Source organism: Tursiops truncatus, chromosome 16 (assembly GCF_011762595.2).
Source record: "Tursiops truncatus isolate mTurTru1 chromosome 16, mTurTru1.mat.Y, whole genome shotgun sequence".
NCBI classification, from domain to species: Eukaryota; Metazoa; Chordata; class Mammalia; order Artiodactyla; family Delphinidae; genus Tursiops; species Tursiops truncatus.
Window position 1 is genome coordinate 5,062,542 of NC_047049.1, and position 22,246 is coordinate 5,084,787.

Consider the following 22,246-nt stretch of genomic DNA (forward strand, 5'->3'; position numbering starts at 1 on the left):
CATCAGCGTTGTATTACCTTGACTTGCCCAGGTCATATAACATGCTCAGGATTCTGGGCTAACGTGTGGAAGTGCCAGAACTCAAAGCCAGGCAGTCAGTCTCTAAAGCCCAGTTCTTAAGCGCCGTGTGATACGACATATCCAGGAATGACCAGGACAAGAAAAGACTAGAATGAGTCTAGTCTCCAGGGATGACCTTGTGTACCCCCTTGCTAACTTATAAAATCCTACATCTAAATCATTCACTGAAAAGCACTGGCACTAATAACTGATCTCCAACCCCAGATCCCTGGTGAGAAGAGCTGTCCCCACCCACGGAATTCCTAGGAAGGGGCAGAATCCTAGATGTGCTGCACCCCCAACCAGAATCATCCAAAGAAACAAAGATGTGAACGTGTCATATTCCTGCTATGGACCTGCCAGGTGACAGTGTACCTGGAATTCGCCACTTGATAATTAATCCACATTGCAAAAGACCTGTATTTTAAACGATGACAATGACAGGTCACTAATTGTCCCTCTCTGTGGAAGGGGCATCCACGCCCACTGCTGCTCCATGAACAGAGCCATGGAAAGCCCACTCTGCTGGCCTCGACCTGGGCTGTTTGGTGATCGGCAACCCTTGGCTGAGTCCCAGGTTCATTCTAGAAAAACTAGAAGGGGACGGCTCTGCTTGCTCCCCTGAGACATCACTCATTCATCCCTTCATTCGTTAAATATTTATGGGTACCTTTTATGTGTCACATGTAGCTCCAAGCTTCAGGGATACAGCAGGAAATACAAGAAAATGAGGGGAACAAAACAAAACAAAACACGGAGACCAGTGGTTCTTCGTCCTGCATGCATTATCAAAATGATCTCGGCCACCCTGTCACCAGTTTCCCCAGAAATTCTGACTACCTGGACTGGGCTGGGGACCAGTATATGTATTCTAGAGAGTCAGGCCCAAGGATGGAGGCCTTGAGGAAGATGCATGTTCTCCTACTTCCTCTGGGATGAGCACAGCCTCCCTTCGGATTCTTTTCCCCTACGTGGCCAGAAAGGCTGTCTTTAAAAACAACAACAACAAAACTTGTAAAAGGTACCACTTCTTCAATGCTGTGCTCTCCTCCAAAGTTTCAAGAAAGCCAAGTACAGAGGGGTCGTTTGAGGTTTTAGGAAGACTTATGTTTTCCTTTAAAACGGTATTTTGAGGATTCTGATGGGCGCAGAGAATCATTTCAGGATCAGCAGTACTGCTTACGCACAATGACGCTAACTTCTTGAACCTCCACAGTCTTACCCCTCTGTTCTCTCTCCCTTTACCACAATCCCTGTGAAGGAAGAGAGCATCAGTTCCAGCAAGGTGCCAGAGAGATTAAAAGACAGAAGCAGAACACAGAAACGTCCGCTTAAAATGTGATTATTCGTTCAGTTTAACACTTGTGTTCGTTGTGTGTTGGGTGCTTCATAAAATGTGAAACTGTACGATGGTCCCGCCTCAGTTACCTGTCCTTGGCTTGATTTTTGTTTTGCCCTGGGAGGAACTGTCCAGCTCCGTTCTGGACAGGAGGAGAAGGGTTGCTGCAGCTGCCTGAGACAGAGCAGTGGGAAAGCTGACAGTAGTGGCTCTGGTCCATCAGAACGATCTGTACCTCCATCCCCAGTTAATAGCACTCAGGATGTAATGCCCTCTGCCTGGACTGGCTTCCCTGAGCACCTCCCCTTCCTCTCCTGTGTCTGTCTGTGCGGTTCTAGCATTCACTGTTCCCCTCACATTCTCCCTCTCATTTTATTTCCCCATTTCCCTTTTCCTTCCTCCCCATGTTCATCACGAACCGTAGCGTAGAATTATATTTCTAACCACTGATTTTATTTATTGAGTGGAATTTTATACTTTATGTTCTCATTTCAAAGTAAGGAAAAATGAAAAGCTATTTATTTCATTCAACACCTTTGGGCCAAAACACACACGCTCTGAAGTAACTCAATGCAAAGGTGCGATTCCCAACCCTCTATTGATTCCCACCCCCACCCCCACCCCCGCCCTGAAAGGTCAGGGGTTCCTCCTCTATAGCAAAATCTAGAGTCCAGTTAGTAGGCTGAGATTGCACCGATTCCACGCTCTCTAACATGTTTATGTTATCCCAAGCTATTGAGATTTTTGAATTAAATTCTTAATTTATTCTGCCATGACCACATCCCACTCCCAAGGAGGAAGCCGGGCAGTGTAAGAACAAGCCTGCTGGTCACATTTACTATACCAAATATGTTGTAAGGGCCCCAGTAAACTTTATGATTAAATAGAAAACATACACCACTTCTGAACCATCTACTCATTTTTGTGAGTGTGTGTGTCATCTCGTTTCCCTCCACCTGCACAGAAAAAAATTAAAAGTAATACCGTGTAACAAACTCAAGATAGTTACGCCAAGGTTCAGAAGATAAAAATCTGTGGACATGGTTTTACTCAAACTAATGAAACTCTGTCCCATTCCCTTTCCACTCATCCGATCCCTACCCAGGTTGCAGAACACAGCCAGGTCTGTTCACCAGATCTGAGGATCCAGGTTATGCAGAAAGACTCCATGAAAGCCAGTAACACTGAGTACCCACTCTACACCTTCTTAAAATGTCATGGGTAAGGCCCCTGCTGTGAGGACCCTGGGATGTGTATCATTATATTCTTAAACTAATTAGCAAGAATCAAAGGCTGATTGAGTTCGAGAGAGAGGAGCTGCTTAGCGGAACCTAGTCTACAAACACTTATATACGTGTAAGAAGAGAGAACTGGCACATCAAGAAGAGTGACTCAGGCTTTAGGCCAGCTTTCCCATGTCTCCCAGGGGAGGCCTGCCTTGACTCCCAGGGAACCGTCTCTCAGCACTTTCTTCTTCCTGACGCCAGGGTGGTCCTGAGCACAGTGGGCTGGTGCCATCCACAGAGGAATGTCTTTCCCATGCTGGGCTGCACATTGCCGAGGACTGTTCCTCGATGCCCTGCGTGCCCAGCACACGTCACCCTCCATGTGCAGGTGCCGTTCACTGAGTCAGTGGAAGCAGCCATGAAGACTGGAGTAGCCAGAGAAGGCAAGGCTAGACCCGGACCATTAAAAAGGAGGGTGGGGCACAGCCCCAGAACATGAACCACCGGAAGCAAAGACACAAAGAAGGGAGTGACCAGGGTGTATTCCAGAGACAGTACAGGAACTGACTTAACTTGAACAGACAGAGTTTGAGTACCCATGAGAAGTCCAGGGAGATTAGCAGGAAAGATTATAGAGGACCCTTAAAAAATTGCTTTTTGGAAGCACCAAACTGGGACTCAGGTAGGTACCCACAGAGAGGAGAGATGTTTGCACTTGAAGCCTGGGCTAAGAGGACATGCAGGATGGAGGGATAGAGAGCTGAGAGCAGGGGATGTAAAAACACCAAGGTCAAGGTGGGAAGGATGGGAACAAAATGGAAGAAATCAATAGGTGAAGCAAGAGGAAGGAAAAACAAAAATCAGTGGGACCTGGTGATTGCTGGGTTGGGGGCATTAAACTAGGGAGTCAGTCAGGCAAAGCACTGTCAGCAGCTGTTAAGGCACCCTCAGAATAAAAGGACTCAGAGACTCACACGAGCCTATGGTGGATGGGCTGGGATCTCTTGACCCCCCGGTAAGACAAGTTCAGTCCTGCATTTAACACCTTTGCTCCAGGCTCGGCTGAGGTGAGCACAGTAGCTTTGTTACTGGGTTGAGTACAGACCACCAAGGTCTCAGGCCACTGCCCTGTGCCAGCCCTCCTCCCGGGAGGGCACAGAGTCCTCCAGGCTGCCAGAGATGCTGCTGAGGTTTTCGTGGGGGGGAGCGGTGGAGCTTCATAGTTTTTAAAAGTAGCTACGTATTGTTACGCACGGAGAAGACAGAAGTTCACAACAGCCGTTAGTCAAGGAAAGAGTTAACAAACCAACTGGCCTGCCAGAGTAGAAAATCCCACCAGGATCAATGAGAAGTCGAATTTATGTTAAGGAGTAAAATGTGACAGCTATTTGGATGCTAAAGTATGGGACACACAGACACTTTTTGTTTTCTCTTTTTCATCTCCCACCCCTAACCATGACATTTGGGGTCCTGAACACTGAAAGTTCACCCTTAGTGCACCTGCCTTTGGGAACTATCACTTGCTACTAGTAACGTGCCCTCAGTTTCCCTGTCCTCAGTGAAAGTGTACACTCTCTCCCTGCCGAGCCTAAGTTTGGTCTACACTGACGACATCGCTCTTAAGGGTAATGAACTACTTCTGAGGTTCCCCCTCACTGTTCATCAGCTGCGTGGAGGGAAAGGAAAGGGGTCTTAATTCATGTCTTTTTGGTCCTCTCAGATTAAATAATCCCTGCATCATTTTTAGCCCAAGAATCAAAGGAAAGACTCAAGTGTTCAGACCAAGCAACCTTTCCACCCTGGACCCCAGCTGATAAAGCATGAGCCATACGTGGGAAGACCACACACCCTGACTCTGACTGTGGCTTTTTGTTAAGATTCTGACCTGGGCGGTTGTCTCTCTACATTTTGCCATCCACTTATAAACAGAAGCCGATGACAAGAAATGCTCATTTCTCCCTTTCTTTCTTGGCTTGCTACCGCTGCAGTACACCCAAGACCTTGCAGAGTCTACAGTTTGGCCAGACCGTGGAAACACGGGAGACACTACAAATGAAAAGCACACCGGGGATCCGTTTTGATGGTAATAGATGGACACTCCCATGGCCTTGCCAGAGAGATGGATTACATCTTCAACTCTAATTGATTTCAATTGTAGTGAATGGTAACCTCCAAGCAGAAACCCTGCCGGGGTGTTCCAATATGGTATCCTGAGATTCAGCTGGTAGAAGCAGCAGGGAAAACATACTCTTTTGACAGTCATTTCTTGGGGAAATTACTGTTCTAATTTTAGCTTCAGATATATCATGAGTCAAAACGTGCCATTTAGTAAAAAAAAAAAAAAAAAAGTATGGATTCACCATAGTTCATCAATAAGGCAAAACAAGCCCAAAGCCCATCCCAGTACGCACATGTTCTCAAAGGACTGAGATTCCCATAAACAGTCTAAGAAAGGGAAGCCACCTCATTTGCATCCTACTAATTCCAGCCTCTTGGGGTTGGGCCCCAAACTACCAGCTGATTGTTGCTTCATTACTTGGAACCATCAGGGAATAGAGCAGGTGAGCTATTTGCTACAGTAATCTCAATGCACTCATAAGCTATGCTCAAAACTAAAGCCCTTAGAGTTAATATTTTCTGTAATTGTCATACTGATGGGGGACAGAAGAGGAGCTGGGAAATCAGTTCCTCTGCCTTATCTTACACGTGATTCTGGTGGAGCTACTGGAACCAGGTTTACTGAATTCTTTTTGGACACTGTTAGTTAGCAAAGCTAACTGCGTCACATAAAATTTCTGACAGTGACGTAACATCTCATTTGGAGGAGGTATTTTTTCCAGTTGGTTTTTGCCACCATCATAAACTTTTGCTAATTCATTTCTAGTAATTTAGATTCTATTTGGACAGAGGATGAACAAAGGTTAATGTCAGTATAAGCTGAACGTCGAAGAACTAAGTAAACGGTGAAACACAAATGAAGAGGAAAGTCTGGTCCAATGGGCATCATCTGATTCGTCTAAAACCTCAACACCAAACCCAAGCATCCACGTAGAAAATGGATGGTTCACTCCCTCTGTTCCCACTCATTAGAAACAGGCCAGTGAGCATCTATTTATGTTACACGGCTGAAGTAACTGAGTAAAGGTTTTCAGTAGGTTAAAATGGGTTTTCTGAAATCAAAGATATACATGAGCCGGGGCCCCACCTGCCATGCTGTTTCTTCTGCCCAAGGCCTGCCGTGAAGCTCCCTGAGTGCCCTTTGCCCTGCTTCCGACTGGATGGTCCTCACTTCTTAATGATGGAGGCCTCACCGCAACAGTCCACAAATCCAGGGAGTGGGGCGTGACTTGGGCCACCGCATCGGAGGCTGAGACGGGAGCAGCCTCCCCACAGGGCTCAATCCCAGGGGGGTGTCGGCATTCACTCTTTTACCCCATTTCAGCCCTCTTAATCAATGACCTCTGAAGAAGGCAAGAAATGTCTGGGAAAATATCATTTCAGTGTATTAAAGGAAATTAAACTGGATAATGAATCTAACTAAGACACAGTCCAAAATCTATAGCAGTTAGCTTTGCCCTGAGGAGAGGAGGGCTCCCATTTTGGAAGAATCAATCAGTGGCTATAAAGCAGGTCTTAATGTTAACTATTTCAGAAGGCAGATGAATTCATTAACAGGTGAGGCTCTGTCTCACTTCCCTTTCCCTCCGGGAAGCAGCGTGTGAAGGCAAGGGATATTCTTTTTCACCACTCCCCCACTCTGAGTAGCCTAATGTTCAGGCATTCCCTCCGCATACAGAAGAAAATGCTGACCCAATTAATCTTGAATCCCAGCCAGCATCTTCAACACCAAGGTGTCTCAACAGTGGGAAAGCAACGAGAACAACCAATAATGTCACGCAGTCCCTTTCCAAACTCATCGGGTTGCTTGCTTGCTTTTTTGCTGTATCCACTGACGGATGGGACCTTGGGAGGCGTCTTGGCAAGGCCGTCCCACTCCCCAGTCCCCACTGTCAGTCAACTGCATTTTGCCATTTATGTCACAGCTCAGGGCCAGACTGGAAACCTCTCAGGTCCCTTCAGACACTAAGAACAGAACTAACCCAGTGGAGATGCTCTCTCGTGCTGAAATCCCACAAAGTTTCCTTCAGATGGTAACTGCAGATTATAGGTCAAAACTGCTTGATTCCTAATTAAAACAGATGGCAAATTCCAGCCGACAGTGAGTTTTCACACATATGGATATATCTTCTACTAAACGCTCCCCGGATCTCCCAGCCAGTCCACACACACCTATATACAGAGGCATGTACGTAGATGTCTACACCCTGCAGATACACACACACACACGAACACTGTTAGGATTTTGAAATTCATTTTCTTTCTTTATCCAAGGTTTCCTCAAAACAATAAAAGATGACCTTTGGGAGACTGCTTGTACCCAAATCTAATCATTTCTAGGTTTTTCTTCTTTTGATCCAAGTGTTTCTACTTTCCAGAGGCCTGACCCTGTCAGGCTGCCCTAAGGTGTGGACTAACTTTGCCCTGTGTCTTTTTCATTGGCAAACAACATAACGACACTGCAGCTCCCCCTACCCAAACTGGAAAACTCCCCAAAAGCACTATCTCAACACCACAATGATGACCAGTTTTGTTCATGTTCTTCCAGTACAATTTGGTAGATTGCTTTCTTTCACTTAACATTATCTCATAAGCGTTTTTTTCCGATACTAAATAATATTTTTAAAATTAATTAATTAATTAATTTATTTTTAGCTGTGCTGGGTCTTCATTGCCGTGTGCAGGCTTTCTCTAGTTGCGGCGAGCGGGGGCTACTCTTCCGTTGAAATGTGCGGGCTTCTCGTTGCGGTGGCTTCTCTTGTTGTGGAGCACGGGCTCTAGGCACGCGGGCTTCAGTAGTTGTGGCACGTGGGCTCAGTAGTTGTGGCTCGCGGGCTCTAGAGCGCAGGCTCAGTAGTTGTGGCACACGGGCTTAGTTGCTCCGCGACGTGTGGGATCTTCCCGGACCAGGGCTCGAACCCTTGTCCCCTGCATTGGCAGGCGGATTCTTAACCACTGCGCCATCAGGGAAGTCCTAAATAATCTTTATAATTATCATTTTAATGGCCTCACTGAGTGAATATACACCATAATTTACTTAACTGTTTACCTATTGTTAGGCGTTTAGTTGCTTCCATTTTTTCACTCCTTTAAGCTGGAATGAACATCTTTATATAAGCTATTAATTTAAAGCAGCATGCAGAGATGACTCTCCATCACTAATCTAAAAATACAGGGTTTATATATTTACAACTCACATTTGATTATGAAATTTAATTTGAGGGTAATTAAGACATTTATATTCCAAACAGCTCCTTGACATCAAGCTCTCCCCGAGCTAGCCAGGCGCAACCATGACTTGCCATTTTCACCTCAAGACAGCACAGTCCAGTGAATTCTAAAACACAATTTTCTTATGAAAAATAAACTTTCTGAACTCTTGCTGCTTTAGAGCCAAGAGATTAACTCCAAGAGTCCACGGTTCTCTGCGGTGACATAGCCGAGGCAAGCCATCGCTGAAAATGCCAGCTTGGTGTCATGCTCGATCCAAAATTCAAGGCAGCCCTTGTTGAGTCTGTGCTCTAGGACCAGGTATGTTCCTGGGACCTACCTGGAGGTTCTCTGCATAACCTGCACCCAGACACTTGGCGGCAACAGGCCGAGGAAATGGCTTACGTGAGTTCCAGCTGTTTGATGGTTTATGAGGTTTATCATGGGTCGCTTCCAGTTACAGATTTCCCCAGGCAGGGGTAGTTGCCTAATGCATGGGGCTTAAAGGGACGCACTGGCTGTGTGATTCTGAGCAGGTTTCGAAAAAATCTTGTGCCTCAGTTTCTCGATCTGCAGCTTGAGGATAACAGTAGCACCGCCCCTGTGAGGCTGTCACGAGCGTCAAGGAGAAGGTGCACGTGAAGTGCCTAGGACAGTGCTGGCATTCGGTTAGGACATAGAAACAGGGAACATATGGACTGAATGTTGAGGTTACACTGAAACGTGTACATGAACGAATGCGTGAAGGGACGATGAAAAACGAGTGTGCCAGGCAGTTCCACTTGTCTCAGACTCTCATCTAGAGAATGTCCAATTTTCTTTTATGACACAATCTTTTTTTATTTGTTTTTTAAATTTTATTGAAGCATAGTTGATTTACAATGTTGTGTTAATTTCTTCTGTCCAGCAAAGTGACTCAGTTATACATATGTATAATTCTTTTCCATTATGGTTTGTCACAGGATACTGAATATAGTTCCCTGTGCTATGCAGTAGGACCCCGTTGTTTATCCATCCTATGTATAATAGTTTGCCTCCGCTACTCCCGAACTTCCATACAAAATCATCTTCTTAATGGTAATCACTTCGAGCCCAATCCCCCCAATAAACAGTGAATGAACACCCTGGAAAGATGTGCCCAACTTAATATAAAAGTGATTCTTAATGTCCAGGAAAATTCCATTGTGAAGCTTTAGAGAATACCATCCAGTCATCAGTAGAGCTCATAAACTCATCTGAAGGCAGAATAAGTCATCTGCAAAACTCCTTGGTGTCTTTACTATCAGTGAAATTAGGACGACATCATTACTATACTCAAATTCAGCAACAGCAAGCTACACTGATAAAAAAATCTTATTTAGCACCATCATTTCTACTAATAAGGAAATGATTTTCATATACTTTGCAACCCCCTGTGAGACAGAGAGGTGCTTAGGAATTGTTTATTATTATTATTTTGCCACTGGCAACTAATTCTTCTGATTTGTTTTATTAGTTTGATGATTGGCTCCAAGACTCAGAATATCTTTCCAAACCAGCAGACTGATGTAAAAAAAATTACTTCAGTTCAGTTTTTGGCAAATCGTGAGGATGAATATAGCATGGTAGGACAAACTTATTCAGACAGTCATTTTTCTGTAGTGGCAGGGAAAAGGCTGAAAAATTACTGTAAATTGCTTTTTGTAAAAATGCTCTCTCTTTCAAATTTTCCCTAGTATGAAGGTCTTCTGTAGAATGATGGCACAATACATTCTGACAAACCTGGACAACAAAGCCATTAAAGAATGAATATGAGATCGAGTGAGGGTTAAGATTTCATTTCCTTATTATCCCAACCGCCCCCCCCATAATCTCCCCAACACAAGGTCCCTTGTGTGCATCTTTTTAACCTCATGGAATAAGTAAGTGTCTCTTAACCATATACATTATCTACCCTTAGCAGGCATGCTCTGTCCCCACCACCCATAATCTAGTTCAGTCTGTACCTCTCCCTTTCCTTCTCTCCAAAACTGCCTAGTTTTTCGAGTTTCAGATGACAAAGGTCTCCAGATATCCTCAGTACCCAGTAGAGCACCAAAGACCAAAGAAGGCTTGTTCTCTGTCTTCTCCAAACTACCCTCGGATTGTGATTGTTCCGGATTAATTCTTTTGTCGGAGGGCACACAGGCGGCAATGGAGTGAGGCCTTGCCTCGGTGCTGGCTCAGCACAGAGCTGGATCCTTCCCAGACTGGAGCGTCAGAGCTGGTACTTTGCAGACACCCTGCCCCCTGGGAGGTGGGACACTGCCATCCCTTCTTGGTCTTTTGCGTGGCTTTCCACCCCAGCCTTACCTTCAGGACACACTCTAGCCACCCAAGGTTACAGGTCTAATGCAGTGGTTCTCAACTGGGAATGGTTAGCCACGCCCCCGCCCCCCCGCCCCCCACCAGGGCCATTTGTCTGGAACCACTTCTTGCTGTCACTTTGGGGTGGAGGTGCTACTGATATCTAGTGGAGAGAAGCCAAGATGCCAATAAACATTCTATACCGTGTAGGAGAGCCCGCCCAACAAAGAATCACCCAGCCTATAATGCCAGGAGTGCCAAGGCTGGGACACCCCGGTGTGATCGAAACCAAGCTCTGCAAGGATTATTTTTGATGTCCTCTAACGTGATTCCCAGCTTACTGTTCAAGGCAGAATTGATGAAGTACCTGCATTTTCTCTAAGCCTTTCGTTCAGTAACACTAGTGAAGTGCTGGACCGCGCCAGTGCCACGCTGGCATGAGATGCCAACTTAACGGAGTCCCCGGACTCCGAGGGGGCGCAGTTCCATTGACTCACTCTCAGACAGGGGCTCCGGCTTCTCCTCTCTTCCCCTTCTCTGAACCACCACCCCCAATAGCCTGCAGTCCTAAGTCAGTAAGGACTCGGGACGTGGGGAAGTGTCCTGCCTCTCTGTTCACTGGACACCTGAGGGACAAGAAACAGCATGGACTCGGGAGTCAGGTAGATCAGCAGCCTGCCAGTATGTCTTACTTGCTGTGTGACGATGACTAAGTATCATAACCTCTCTGAACCCCAGTTTCCTCCTTGAAAAGGGACGTGTGGCACTGAAGGTGCTAGGTGTGGGCCTCCTCTATCAGCAGAGCTCCTGGGGGCCCACACACCCACTGGGTCCCAGAGCAGCAGCCACGCGATCGCAGTGCCTCTAGCATTTCATGGAAGTGCTCTGGAGGGACAGGGTGGCCTGACCCTGTTCTTGTTCCCCTCTCACCGGCTCCTGTCAGTGACCTTGCCTCTCTGGGCACCTTGCTTGGACGCCAGTGCCCTGTACAGCCTAGCTTCCTCCCATCTGACTGTATTCTTCTCGAACACAGGGGGAAAAAAATGAATGCTAACTCACAAACAGCATACTTAACTGTATTTTCTCGCTTTCACTTCAACCCTCAAGAAAGTTCTTCCATGTGCAATACACAGCTGTGAATCTGCCTAATAAAGTGAAGGCATTCTACCCACTGGTATTCCCCCGGAGCAGTCACTGGCCACCTGCATCTTTTTAGATGCATTTAATAATTCAGCCCAAGATGAATTTGCATGATTAACATAAAGCCTTGTGATTGTATTTTCTTTCAGGATTTAAATCCTGAAACAACCACCATTGTGTTCATTTTCAGAGGTTGTGATCAAAACACAAAACTTGATTTTAGAATGAATCATTTCTTTAAAAAAAAAAAAAAAACAGTATTTTCAAATACCGCTCTCCACAGAATCAAAGAACAGAGTTGCTAACACAGACTTTGTAGATGTAGGGAAACCCAGGTCCTTTCTATGGTTCCTGTTAACCCATTAGAAGCAAGCCATACTGCAGAGATTTTGTTTTCCTTTATGCTCTTCCCATAAAGCCGCACGGCCCCCTATCCCGCGGCATCCAGGGTGGCCACCATAAATAGATTTAGCTCAGTTCCTCATCGGAGGGCTCTCCACGTTTACCCGATCAGGAGCTAGAATCCCCGAGAAGTCTTTAAGAAAAAATAGCAATTCTCTCGGATTCCAGTAATAGATTAATCACGTCATCTTCGAAAAAGTAATAAAAACCCAAACCAAGTAAGTTGCATTTGGAAAACCATCTGCCTGTGAAGTGGAGATGTGCGTGAAGTGGCAATTTGCAAAGCAGAAGAGGCAGCGCCGTCGGGTTTCTTCATGAATATAGTAAAACAGGTTTGTCTAATAGGGAAACATGCCTTACTATCAAAAGAAAAACGAGGGTATCCCACATGGAGAAGGAAGCAAGCTTTAATATCTGAGAAGCATTTCAAACTGTGCCTGCCAGCGATTCTCCGCCTGTCTGATTTTCCTTAACATAAAAGCCGACCTCACCTGTTTAAAAATAATTAGGGAGCAGGCAGCAGTCATTCCGGCCAAAAGTTTGCGCTGCCTGCGTTTGCGTGTGTGTTTCTGTTCCACTGACACGTCTGTTGCTGTCTCCGACTGCAGGAACCATGGTCAGTAAGGAACCCAGCAAATGCGCACTCACGACCTCGGCGAGTGAAGTGGAGCCTGCCGCGTGCCTGGCCCTGGAGATGAAATACGCCCTGGACCCCAACCGGCAGATTAAGAAGCGTAATAAAGCCCTGCAGGTGCGGTTCAAGGATATCTGCGAGGCGCAGAACGAGCAGAGGGACACGCAGCTCTCCTCGGGACAGCTGGGCGACAAGCCGGCGTCCTACAGGGCCACCTACCGCAAATACATGACCGTGCCCGCTCGAAGGTCCATCCCCAACGTCACCAAGAGCACAGGTGTGCAGACCTCACCGGACCTTAAGAAGTGTTACCAAACTTTCCCCCTGGACCGCAAGAAGGGGAATCTCAAAGGCATCCCAGCCGCAGATGCCTTTAAAAGTCAAAACAATGGGTTTGTAATTGATGCGAAAGAGAAGACCGAGGAAGGGCCCGGGGAGGAGTCCCGGCCGTGGGGCGCGGACGGGGTTCAGAAGGCGGCGGCATTGGTTTTCCACTCCGATGAGCACGTGAACGCGCTGGGCCAGCCCGCCGGGGTCAACGGCGCAGAGCCATGCAGAACCCCCGACCTGCACCGCTGCCCAGATGCTCCTCTCCAGAACTCCACTCGTCCTCCCTCCCAAGAGCCCGATTACCAGCTGCACGGGAAAGCAAAGCACGACCCGGCGACCCCAGACGCCGAGGAACCCGCCGCATCAGCCCACGGGACGGTGTTTAAGACGGAGGTGGCCACCGTTTACGCACCTGCCCCCGGCGCTAGGGCCCCCGAGCTGGCCTTGTCGAACTCCGCCCCCTCGAGCGACTGGTCCCTCTGCCCCGTGGCCGACCAGGAGCAGAGGAAGGCCTCACAGGCCAATGGGCTCCAGGCCCCGCCCGGCGCTGCCCTGGCCTGCTCGCCCCCGACGCAGTGCCTGTCCCCCGAATGTAGTGAAGCGTCCCTGCAGACTCAGGCCCCCCCGGCGCACGAGCACCAGCCTTGTCCGACAGCGCTCGCCGTGGGTGAAGAACGCCAACAAATCGTGCCTCGTGCGGAAGTGGTCGATCTGAAAGCACAGCTTCAGATGATGGAGAACTTAATCAGTTCAAGCCAAGAAACCATCAAAGTGCTCTTGGGGGTCATTCAGGAGTTGGAGAAAGGAGAGGCCCATCGGGAAGGGTATGTATGCTCACGCCTTTTTTATGATGCTCTCTGCAGGCTTATCACCCTCAGGGGCCAGCAGCAGCCCCCAAAGCCCAAATCCTTAATGAGACTAAAGCCTGCGTTTCTGAGAACAGGCTGTAAGCTGAGGTCAGAGCAAGGTCAAAGCAGTCCCAGGTTATTTTATGATGCTAGACCTCATTCATCCTCACCTGCAGGACTGACTTGTCGGTTAGCATTCCTGTGCCTGGCCTGGAATTTAATGCCTATTTTTTGAATGAACTGACGGAGCTTTCGTTTTTATCTCCCAGGGCTAAAGGTTTATGATACTGATGAAGTATAATAGGTATGCCAGTCCGGAATATCTAATCTAAATAAGCTGCTACCTGCCTCTTAGGAAACATATTATGGAAAAGAAATTCGGACGGCATTTTGAAAAGTAAACGCTGACTCACTTATGCTAAATAATTGGAATAACATTGATATTCAGGACTGCATGAGGTTTTATATTTTATACAACAGACAGTATTTTTTTTTTGCTTACTTGGAACGCATAGAAGCAATGCCCATCCTTAGACAGATCCTATGTGTATACCATTAGCAGCAAGATGCCTTTCTCCACGAGTTGCCCTGTGTGCACAGATGGGCAGGAGAGAGAATGAAAACAGCCAGGACTGTCTGCCATTGATAACAGATCGCTGAACTTGGTTTCCCTTCTTTTGTACTTGAAATTGTGCTGGGACAGCCAGGCAGTGTGCTAGGCTGATACGAAACAGCCAGCACTGCTCTGCTTCCGTGTTTCTTGAAACAGTGTCATGGCTCACTGGTTTTGTCTAGACGGCCAGACCTTCTCTTTCCCATTCCCCCATGAAGCTGTCCGGATTCCACCAGCCCATGTTTTGGAGGTGGCATCTGAGGCAGTGCCCTGTTGCCTCACGTGATTAGCACGCTTCACCCCGTGGGCTCCTACCCCTGGGTTAAGTGAGCTGGCAGCCAGCTTGAAGATAAGCCAAGAAATGCACTGTCAGGGCAGCAAACCACCCTTGCACAGGATTGTGGTGGTTGAGTTACATTGTGTTTGCATGTTGCAAACAAAGGCGAGGAAGCAACCTCCATGATCTTAAGCCCTGGCCCCAGAGGCAAGGTGCCTGGTGCAGATGTTGCCCTTGGTGTCTGGCTTCTCCAACTTCGTGTAGGTGGTCCATCTACAAAAGGAGTTAACTCTCAATAACCCCCCCCTCCTACGACCCAGCATTGTTTGCAGCCTACAGTATTAAGCAAAACAAGTTGCTAGCCAATCGTAAACTAATCTAACAGTAGATTAATAGTAACCTACCATTATCAATTGGTTCTCAAAGGCTTTCTTGAATTTTGAGTTTACATCTCCATTTTCATCCCACTTCAATCATTTGGCCTTGAATAAATACATAACCAAAAGCAACACACTAAGGTGGGTCTGTAAGGGATCTGTGGTCAGTAGACCGCTCCCATGGAAACATGAAAAGCCCAAACAGGGACCGATCACTGACTTCGATATAGCTGGTAGTGACTTAAACCAGACAGCAAACTAGAAAGATACCAACATCACCAAATGGGAAATAAAATTCAACAAATGGTATAAAACCAAGTGCATATACTAAGTCGCGTGCATCTCACCGGGGTGTGTCCCAAAATAAACACCTGCGTGGCTTGAACATCAATAAACACCCCATGCAAGGAGAACTGTGTTCTACACAGAGGTTCCTTCTATTAGAACAGGCCGGAAAGTTGTTTTAAATGGGATCCTCTGAGTTCTCTGAGACTACATCAGTCTTCAAAGTGGTTTTGAGTTTGTTAAGACATGTCTAGGTGGGAATTCTGGCTCTGAGGACTTGGGCGAGGGCTGCACCTCTCTGTGCCTCATTGCTTCACCTGTAAGTTGGAGCTCATCCTCCATCCTGCAGACCGAGCGTGAGGAAGACAGGGAGTGACCTTTGAATGCACGGAGCCCAGCACCAGGTGCATCTGAATGGGTTGGTGTCTGCTGGTGGCGTGAGGGTTGTCTTGCTGGTCAGCGGTGTTGGGGTCTGGGGAACACTTAGTGGCCCCATGTCTGAGTCCAGAGTGACGGATGCACCCCACACACTCTCAGTACACAGGCTGCCACCGAGTGCCGTTCCTGCACGCCCTGACCTGCTTTGTCCACATGTGGCTATTGAAATTCAAACTCGAATTAATTACAATTGATAATTCCGTTCTTTAATCACATCGGAAACATCACAGGTGCCCAAGAGCCACCTGTGGAGACTGACTCCTACACAAGACAGAGGACACTGCCATCATCACAAAAAGGCCTTCGCCCCAGTATCCCCAAAACAAGGGACAGTGCCTGGCTCCTAACCATTTGAGGAGTGGGCACCTTCGATCAAGGCAAAGGATGACTTGACTTAGAAATCAATCTCTAGGTCAGTTGTCTGCACAGGCCAAGTTCACGGTAGAAAAGCAGGACCATAGGCAGGTGAACCCCCACATCTGTTCCTAATAATCTGCATTTCCACCTCCCTCCCTGAGCTCTCCGGCTAACAGTGAGTCAAGTGGTTTCAAATCCCAAAGCCACCTTGAAGGTGACCTCTCTTGCTCAACTGCCCAGGGTCATTGATTTGCCCAGAATTCAGATTCCCACCACTGTTTTCCACGTCAGAATATGGACAAGGAGACAGCGGCCTCGGAGGCGGGCAGATAAGAAGCAAAGCTCCTTCTCCATCCCTTTCTCAGGGGTCTGGGCCAGCAAGGGGGGAGAGTCTGCTGGTACATTTTTAACAACTGGCTCTCAAAGAAGGGGGAGTAGCATTTGCCGATTTCCACGGTGTAAATACTGCTATTGTGGCCAGTATCAGCCAGCTCATTAAATCCCGAAAATGTAACCTTCGGCTGCTCTGAGCACTGGACCAATCCCCTGAAGGACATGCACCAGGACAGTCACTTTAAAGGAGGAATTCACACGACTTATTTTATGCGCTCAGTCTAAGCCAGGAAACGTTATCCTATCGCTGCACCTCACGGTAGAAAATAGCAAAGCTCACTCTACGCTACGCAGATGATTATTATGGTCATTATGTAACATGACAAGGAGTTTCATGACCACATTAAAATAATTGGAAAACACTCCACGTCATCACCTGTGAAGAATGCTCAGAACCTGTGTACAATCCACTTCTCTCCTCACCCTTCACCCCCAAATTAGCTTGCAAGGGCCTTTGTATAGAAATTAACTGAGACCAGGAGTCTCAGTGAGGGAAGGAATTCCGTGTGCACTTGACTTAGAAATCAATCTAAGAGCTCACGACTTTGAAACCAAGTGACACATTTTGCCCCCAGATCCCCACTGCACTGCAGGCTTGAGCCAGGGCTGGCGAGGCCTCAGGCGTGCTCTAGCGCAGACCAAAGGAAGACAATGCTCTTTGAACTTGGCTAGCATGGCCATGGGCAAATTACATTGAATGTATAACTTGAATAGAACTTCTTTTCATTGCTGAGTTTGTTTATGCATTACCAAGTCTGCCAGGCAAGTTCTTGCAATAGTTCTTACTCTGTGCGTAGAAATTTCTGTGTCACCAACCAGGACCATTTTCAGTAGCTTCCAAATTATTTTTCAGAAGAGACTCTTTCTTTACTCTCGTTTGCTTATATAGATTCCCGAAAGGCCTCAGCAGAGAAAGTTTTCAGTTTAGGCAAGTTACTTAATCTCAGCGAGCTTCAGTTTCATCTTCTATTAAACAGGGATGCTAGAAGCTTAACAATGCTGTCCACAAAGGTCTCAGCAATAACCGACACACAGCGGGCACTGAAAAAGGACCTATCCTAATATGAGCATTTCAGCGGGAGGCATTCTTTAAGCGAGTGGACGTGCACAAAGTGTTCAGGAACATGCCTTCTTATTCTTAGTCCCTTGTAAAACGTCTGGGCAATTCACTAAAACCGCTCACTTTAAACAATTCAGGCAGCCTTTGATCCCTCTGTTTGCGAGAATGCCAAGAAGGATCCTGCTTATTTCAAAGCTCTCAGCGCTATTCTTGTCTCTTCCAGGAAGTTCAGGGTGACACAGGATATCTACACGAGCCACAAATGTAATCGCTGAAGGCTGAGACCGGGCAAACGGGGCACTGAGTTTAGAAACCCAACCAGTTCTTGTTAACAGTCGTAATTCCCCAGAGCAGCTGTGGGTTGCTGGGCAGGTGACCCTCCGACCCAAGGCTGTGGGGCTGCAGCACTCAGCTCAGGGGCTGCACCCTTACCGGCCACCTCGGCAGGGAGACGGCTGCTTACTTCTAAGGTGCTGGCAGCCCCACATGTGAGGTGTCTCGAGGGGTTCACTAGCTGATGACAACCCAGCGACCCTCGGTTCTTCAGAGAAGACCTACAGATGACATGAGAAGCTTTACTCCACCCATTAAGCGAGAGGGCAGGACCTGCCATTGCCCAGGGTGAGAAAGGTTCTTTCACTGGTCGGGTCTCTCCCAGTATCAGCCAAGTGCTACCTGCAGGCTTGGGTGTGTGGGAACGAGGAAGGAGCAGCTAAACCCAGGCCACTCCTGGCCCTTAAATGTGACCAGCAGGCAGACAGGAGATCATGAAGCTCCGGGGGCTTTGTACTGAGTCAGAGCAAGTGTGAGGCCATCACATAAGACACGAAAATCCTAAGTAACCAACCAGCCCGAGGAGCCCGGTAGCTTGCAGTGAGCGTTATAAATCCAGTGATTCAATCTCCCGGCCATGGGGTCCTATTCAACCTCACTGAGAAACGGGTTTCTCCACGGCGGGATGTCCCGTTCTCCCGAGTCCACGTCACACAGCGACAGGAAAGGGAAGAACTAGCCAGGGGGACCGCCCTGAGGTCAGGGGCCCTTTGCGGGCACAGTCTCAGGGGCTCTGCAGGCAAAGGCGATAGGAATCAAGGTCTGGGGACGGCCACGAGTTAAGACAAACCCAGTGTGGAATCCTGTAGTCACGTTTGCTCGACTTTTTTTTTCCTTTTAATCACTGACAACAGAGGCAGCCACAGAATGGGTGAGGGTGCGTGTGTGGTACGTACACGTAGAAATAAGGACCTGGGCCTGCAGGATCTATTTTTACTGAAAGACCTCAGGATCAGCTTCCAATGTAGCAGATGTCAGCAAACTTTTTCTGCAAAGGGCCAGACAGTAACTCCTTTAGGCTTTGAGGGCCGTGCAGTCTCTGTTCAAGTGGTTCAGATGTGCCACTACCTCGTAAACACAGGCATACACGACACACGTACGAGTGAGTACTGCCATGGTCCTAGGAAACTTCACAAAAACAGGCGCTAGCCAGACTTGGGCCAGTGTGCCAGCTCCTGCGACATGGTCCTGTAAGTGTAGTAACCATAGTTCCTCGACCTGAAACCAGGTCACAATCTGGGCGCAGGGCAATCCCAGATGTGACTGCCCCACAGACGAGTGTACCGTTCATTCACAGGTTCAAATGGCTTCTACCAGGAGTCTCCTAAGCGTTGCGCGCTGTGTCAGGCAAGGTGGAGGGGGGAGGGTACGAGGCAAAGAACTCAGGCCCTCTCTGAAGCGTTCACAGGTCGCTGACACTGTGTCTGTCCAAGCCTACGCTTACCTGTTCATCAGCCCATCAAACCTGCAGGATTCTGCTGGGGAAGTGTGCATGTGCGTGTGCGTGTGCGTGTGTATTATACACAAACCTGTAATTTACATGCACATACATAACATGACGTGGAAAAGGTCTCACTCTCCCACCAGCAGCAGTAAGAGGTCATCACAACACCTATTTATATGATGTGACTTGCTTTCACCTAGATATTAACGCTGGATGGACAGAAATTACGCACTTGCTTTACCTTCTGCCTTATATTGACCGATCACTGAGCAGCAGGCACTCTTCAGGGGGACCTGTCAGGGGATGAGAAATCTCTCCAAATTTTCTCTAATTATCCGTGCCCAAACAGAATAAATACTGCATCGCAATTACAGAGGAAGCGTAAAGGGACAAGTTAATTTGTTTAAGTCACAGAGCAGAAAGAACCTACAGCAAAATCGAGCATCACTGCAGCAGCCAGGGAGTCGCCCGGAGTCAGAGGTCCCAGCAGGAGGCGTGCAGCCTCCCACCCACCCGGAGCCCAGGGGGGAGCCAGGCACAGTTAGGCAAAGCCATCTCAGGTCGGCTGTGCACCCTCTAGAAGGAGACCGGGTGACTCTTGCCCGAACCCACCAATTAACCGAGATCAAAGTTTCCACCTGGTTAGCTGGAATGGCCAGATGTCAAGGAGGGGAGGTGGGTGCTTCTGAGGCCTTGACAAGCATCCTTGCGGACGTCTCTGGAATGTGAGCACTGCCTTCCTGGGTGTCTGGCCCGACAGCGCATCACAGGAAAGAGGGTGTGTGAGCCGAGAAGGGAGAGCAGCACACAGGGTCAAGCTCGGAAACAAAAAGGTTCTCCTCCTGCCAGCCGCACCTCTGTCCTCTCATGCTCCCTATTTGAAAGGGATGGAAATGTCAGCACTTCGTTGTCTAAAGTTCTTGAGAAATCAGTTTTGGTGTCTCTGCCCATTTGTTGCAACCCAAAACATTTTTTAAAACGTGCCAGCCAGCGGACTGAGGTTCCCTCCTGTTCACATGGTTTTTCCGTTTTCCGAGAATGACCGGGGCTCTGCAGCCAACTGGTCCTGAGCTGGCCACGTTGCCCCCGTCCCTCCCTGTCTGTCCTACATGTGCTTGGGGATGGTTATTAACCTCTCCAGTGCCTTTCTCCAGAGGCTTCTGACTCTGTGAAAGAGACCTAAGAACACCCGCCCCTCCTGGGCTTCCCTGGGAGATTAAATAAAATACCGAGGACCAGGCTCTCTTTGCACAGTGTGTGTGCAAAGTTAGCTCCTTTCAAGTTACTTTGTTACTGAGAAGCAACCTTCCAGGTGCTAAAATGCATGATGCAAGGGTGCAGGCGTGAACACCTTCAGAGAGCCGTTCTTGCTTTACTCAAAAGGCAGGTTTATTTCCAAGGATTAGGAGGGGCTGAGGATTACAGGATGCAGACCTCCAGCTTTGTGCTTGTTTTCAGAGAAGCGTACGGGGCAAGGTTATTTGGTGTTACAGCCAAGGCAGCTGACGTGGAGTCAGGAAACGTGGTTTTGTTCCCAGCTCATCCTAGCTTCACCCCTCTGAGCCCCACGCTCCCACATGAAAGGAGGACAGTCCACACGAGACAAGGGACCTCAAGGGTCCTTTCTGATCTAAGAACCAATCCTTCAGAGATGTCCAAGAACTTCATAATTTCAGCCACTGCTGTAAATACATACAGAAGTTGAGAGAGAGACAGAGAAAGCAACACAGCCCTTTCTGCGGATGTCGGTTAATAAACGCACACAGTGGTCCCACTATTAGGTTTTCTTTCTCCTCCTGATGCCTCAGCCATCCCTCATCTCTTCCACTGCTACACATGCTGCAACTGGCCTCTGTCCTTCTAGCTTGCAACCCTTTGAATAGTCTTCAGGGAACCCCCCTTTTTTCCTTTTTCTTTTATAACTAATGGCTTTTATATATTTGATAAAATATTCAAGTTCTAAAGTACAAGTACAAGTTACCATGTTTTATGATTTTGAAATAGAAGCATACATGATATTCTCTTCTAGCATTTTCTTCATTTAATACACAGGGCTGCACTGGGTCTTTCCTATAGCTTAAATGTATATAACGTTGTAAATACTATTTTTAGGCAATAATAAGCCTTTCCGTCCTTAATATGAAAAATGAAGCACATATATTTATGAGAATATAAAACGGGTTCCAAATTCTTGCTTTGGGCTTCATGTAGGTATCACACATACTTGAAAATGTAATTTAAATAATCTTCCTGTGCAGAATGCCAAAAGAAGATTTCAAATACCTCCCCAGCCTTTTAAGTTGGTAGGTGAATAAAAGCCTCACTACTGAGCCACGAGGCAATTCAGACGCCCCATTCGTAGATAAAATGAGCACTTCAAGGCTTGGCATGAACGTTTATGGAGTTTATGGATTTGTGTCCCAGAACTCGGGTTTAAAAAAAGAGAGAAATGAAATGCAAGCTCTACTTTTCAAATACTTTTTTTTCTTTTTGAAACCCCATGCAACTTCTGCTAAGCTACGCAAAAACTGGTTTGAGCTCTATTTCCCATTGGCTCTGGGGCAGAGTTCCGGTGAAGTGTGGGTCTCTGGGCAGAGCACCAACAGAGCTCACCCATTTTGAACACCTACAATATGGTGGCCATCCTGCATTGTCTCATTTAATCCCCAAATAACACTGTAAGGTAGGAAGATGCTTCCACCGGGAAACTAAAGCTTAGATATATTAAGTAACATCCCCAAGGTCAAGACTGGTGAGAAATAGTAAAGACAAAACTCACATCTAGACCCATCAGGCCCCAGCAGTATCCTCTCCCTCCTCTGAAAATGGGAGACCTAGATGTCTGCGCAGATTTGCAAAGCAGACACTTTTGCTGCTCCTGCCAATTCTGGGTTCTTCCTTTTACTGGATGGGATCAAGAGGCTCCCGCACCCGGACCTGGTAAAGGTCCACGTGAATTTATGTTCTGGAGAAAGCACCCTTTTAACGCTGGAGGGAGCAGAAAGCACCTTGGAAGGGGTCCCAGTAATAAATTATG

The 22,246-nt window shown here is 47.5% G+C and overlaps 2 protein-coding genes across 4 annotated transcripts in view; one reads left to right on the top strand and one right to left on the bottom strand.

Annotated features, from left to right (window-relative positions):
* DOCK1 (dedicator of cytokinesis 1) overlaps positions 1–22,246 on the bottom strand; it is a 517,745-nt gene that overhangs the window by 267,885 nt on the left and 227,614 nt on the right. The gene's annotated exons all lie outside the window — the stretch shown is intronic.
* The window catches only part of INSYN2A (inhibitory synaptic factor 2A), a 60,502-nt gene that overhangs the window by 8,983 nt on the left and 29,273 nt on the right, over positions 1–22,246 (top strand). For 2 of the 3 annotated variants that reach the window (XM_004315487.4, XM_019940257.3), the window contains exon 2: positions 12,429–13,608. In XM_004315487.4, coding sequence (XP_004315535.3) covers positions 12,434–13,608 — 1,175 coding nt within the window. In that variant the 5' untranslated portion in view covers positions 12,429–12,433. Of the gene's footprint in view, positions 1–12,428; positions 17,035–22,246 lie in introns of those variants that run through there. The other variant, XM_019940255.3, reaches the window with a different exon arrangement.